The sequence below is a fragment of the Capricornis sumatraensis genome, chromosome 6 (assembly GCF_032405125.1).
Source record: "Capricornis sumatraensis isolate serow.1 chromosome 6, serow.2, whole genome shotgun sequence".
Taxonomy (NCBI): Eukaryota; Metazoa; Chordata; class Mammalia; order Artiodactyla; family Bovidae; genus Capricornis; species Capricornis sumatraensis.
Genome location: NC_091074.1, coordinates 68,255,795 through 68,257,986, shown reverse-complemented (window position 1 = coordinate 68,257,986; position 2,192 = coordinate 68,255,795). Strand labels below are relative to the sequence as shown.

Genomic DNA, 2,192 nt, shown 5'->3' with positions numbered 1-2,192 from the left:
AGTTCTGGATATACACAACATCTATAGACATAGGACATTGCTTTAGGAATCATTGACTACACAAAAATGTCCTTCATTTTATTAAGTTTCATGAGATTTTTAGTCTGTTCTTCATGCTTTTGACTGATATACAACCTGGCTTTTAGATAAGTGGATTTTTAGTTGAATCCCACAGTGTAGGCTTAAAATTAGAGATATGATACATATTATGATCTGCCTGTATTGACATAAGCAAGCCATCGGAAATCAAACATGTGTTTTCTGCCTTCAGTATTCCTAGAGGTAAAAAAGAGAGATTGAAATGGAAGCATCCAACCAATCCAGTGTGACAGAGTTTGTCTTGCTGGGCCTCTCTGCCCACCCCAAACTAGAGAAAACGTTCTTTGTGCTCATCCTGTCCATGTACCTGGTGATCCTGCTGGGCAATGGGGTCCTCATCCTGGTGACTGTGTCTGACTCTCACCTGCACACGCCCATGTATTTCTTCCTGGGGAACCTCTCCTTCCTGGACATCTGCTACACAACCTCCTCAGTCCCCCTGGTCCTGGATGGCTTCCTGACCCCCAGGAAAACTATCCCCTTCTCAGCCTGTGCCATACAGATGTTCCTCTCTTTCGCCATGGGAGCCACAGAGTGTGTGCTTCTGGGCATGATGGCATTTGATCGCTACATGGCCATCTGCAACCCCCTGAGATACTCCATGGTCATGAGAAAGACTGTCTATGTGTCCATGGCTGCCAGCTCCTGGCTGGCTGGTGGAGCTAACTCCTTGGTACAGATCTCTCTTGCAGTACAGTTACCCTTCTGTGGGGACAATGTCATCAACCACTTCATCTGTGAGATCCTGGCTGTCCTGAAGTTGGCCTGTGCTGACATCTCCATCAATGTGGTCAGTATGGGGGTGGCCAATGTGATCTTCCTGGGGGTCCCAGTTCTGTTCATCTTTGTCTCCTATATTTTCATCCTCACCACCATCCTGAGGATCCCCTCAGTTGAGGGGAGGAAAAAGGCCTTCTCTACCTGCTCTGCCCACCTCACTGTGGTGATCATCTTCTATGGGACTATTCTTTTCATGTATGGGAAGCCCAAATCCAAGGACCCCCTGGGGGCAGACAAACAGGAACTTGCAGACAAACTCATCTCCCTCTTCTATGGACTTCTGACCCCCATGCTCAACCCCATCATTTACAGCCTCAGGAACAAGGATGTTAAGGCTGCTGTGAAGAATCTCGTGGTTCAGAAACACTCCACTCAGTGATCATGGGATGTGTCCCATGATATGATCTGCACACTCTGATGACTGTCACTTGAAAATCTCAATGCAAAGTAATGCCAGGTGAGGGGCAAACTCAGTTTAGAGCCATGCTACCCACGATGTGGTCCATGGAGCAGCAGCATGAGCAACACCTGGGAGCTTTGGGGGCATGTAGAATCTTGAGGCCCATTCCAGACCTACTGAGTTAGAATCTACATTTTAACAAGATTCCCCAGGTAATTCATATGCATAGTACACATTGGGAAGTATTAGTTAAGAGTGTACAGTGGGGGGCTACCCTAGTGGTCTAGTGGTTAAGAATCCACCTGCCAGTACAGGGGACACTGATTCAATCCCTGATCCGGGAACTAGAATCCCACATGTGGCAGAGCAACTAAGCCTGCTCACCGCAACTAGACAGCTCTCACACCATACTGAAAGATCCCGCACAATGTAACAAAGATCTCTCATGCTGCAACTAAGGTCTGACATGGCCAAATAAACAAATAATATATCTCTCTATATATAAAGAGTATACAGTGGACGTGTGGTGTTCCTTCAGACCCGACTCTCACCTACCTCGGGCTGAAGCTCTCATAGCCTCAGCTGCTCAGAGTGTTGACAGTGCGTCCCTCTGCTGGCCTGCACTTGGTCCAAGACAGTTACCTCACCCAAAGTCACATTCCCTTCCCAGAGGCAGCACACATCTACTGATGAGTCATTGTCAATATAGAGTCCTGATCTTCCTTGCTTCCGATGGGGATGACTCTAAAGAGCCACCCCAGCCTGAGAGCTTCCTCATGACGGAGTTCTTCCTCTGCTCAGCCCTGCTTCATTCCCCACCCCCTACTCCACAGGTGTTGATCTTAGCAGCACTTCCCAGTCAGCATCCTGCATGAAAATCTCCCCACCAGAGCCCACTTCCTGGGAGACCCAA

The 2,192-nt window shown here is 48.2% G+C and overlaps 1 protein-coding gene across 1 annotated transcript; it reads left to right on the top strand.

The window, feature by feature from the left end:
- The first annotated feature begins 301 nt into the window (after positions 1 to 301).
- Positions 302 to 1,258, top strand: LOC138081160 (olfactory receptor 13C7-like). Its single transcript, XM_068974273.1, has one exon. It carries the CDS (start codon positions 302 to 304, stop codon positions 1,256 to 1,258), a length of 957 nt encoding a protein of 318 aa, XP_068830374.1.
- The last annotated feature ends 934 nt before the right edge of the window (positions 1,259 to 2,192 follow it).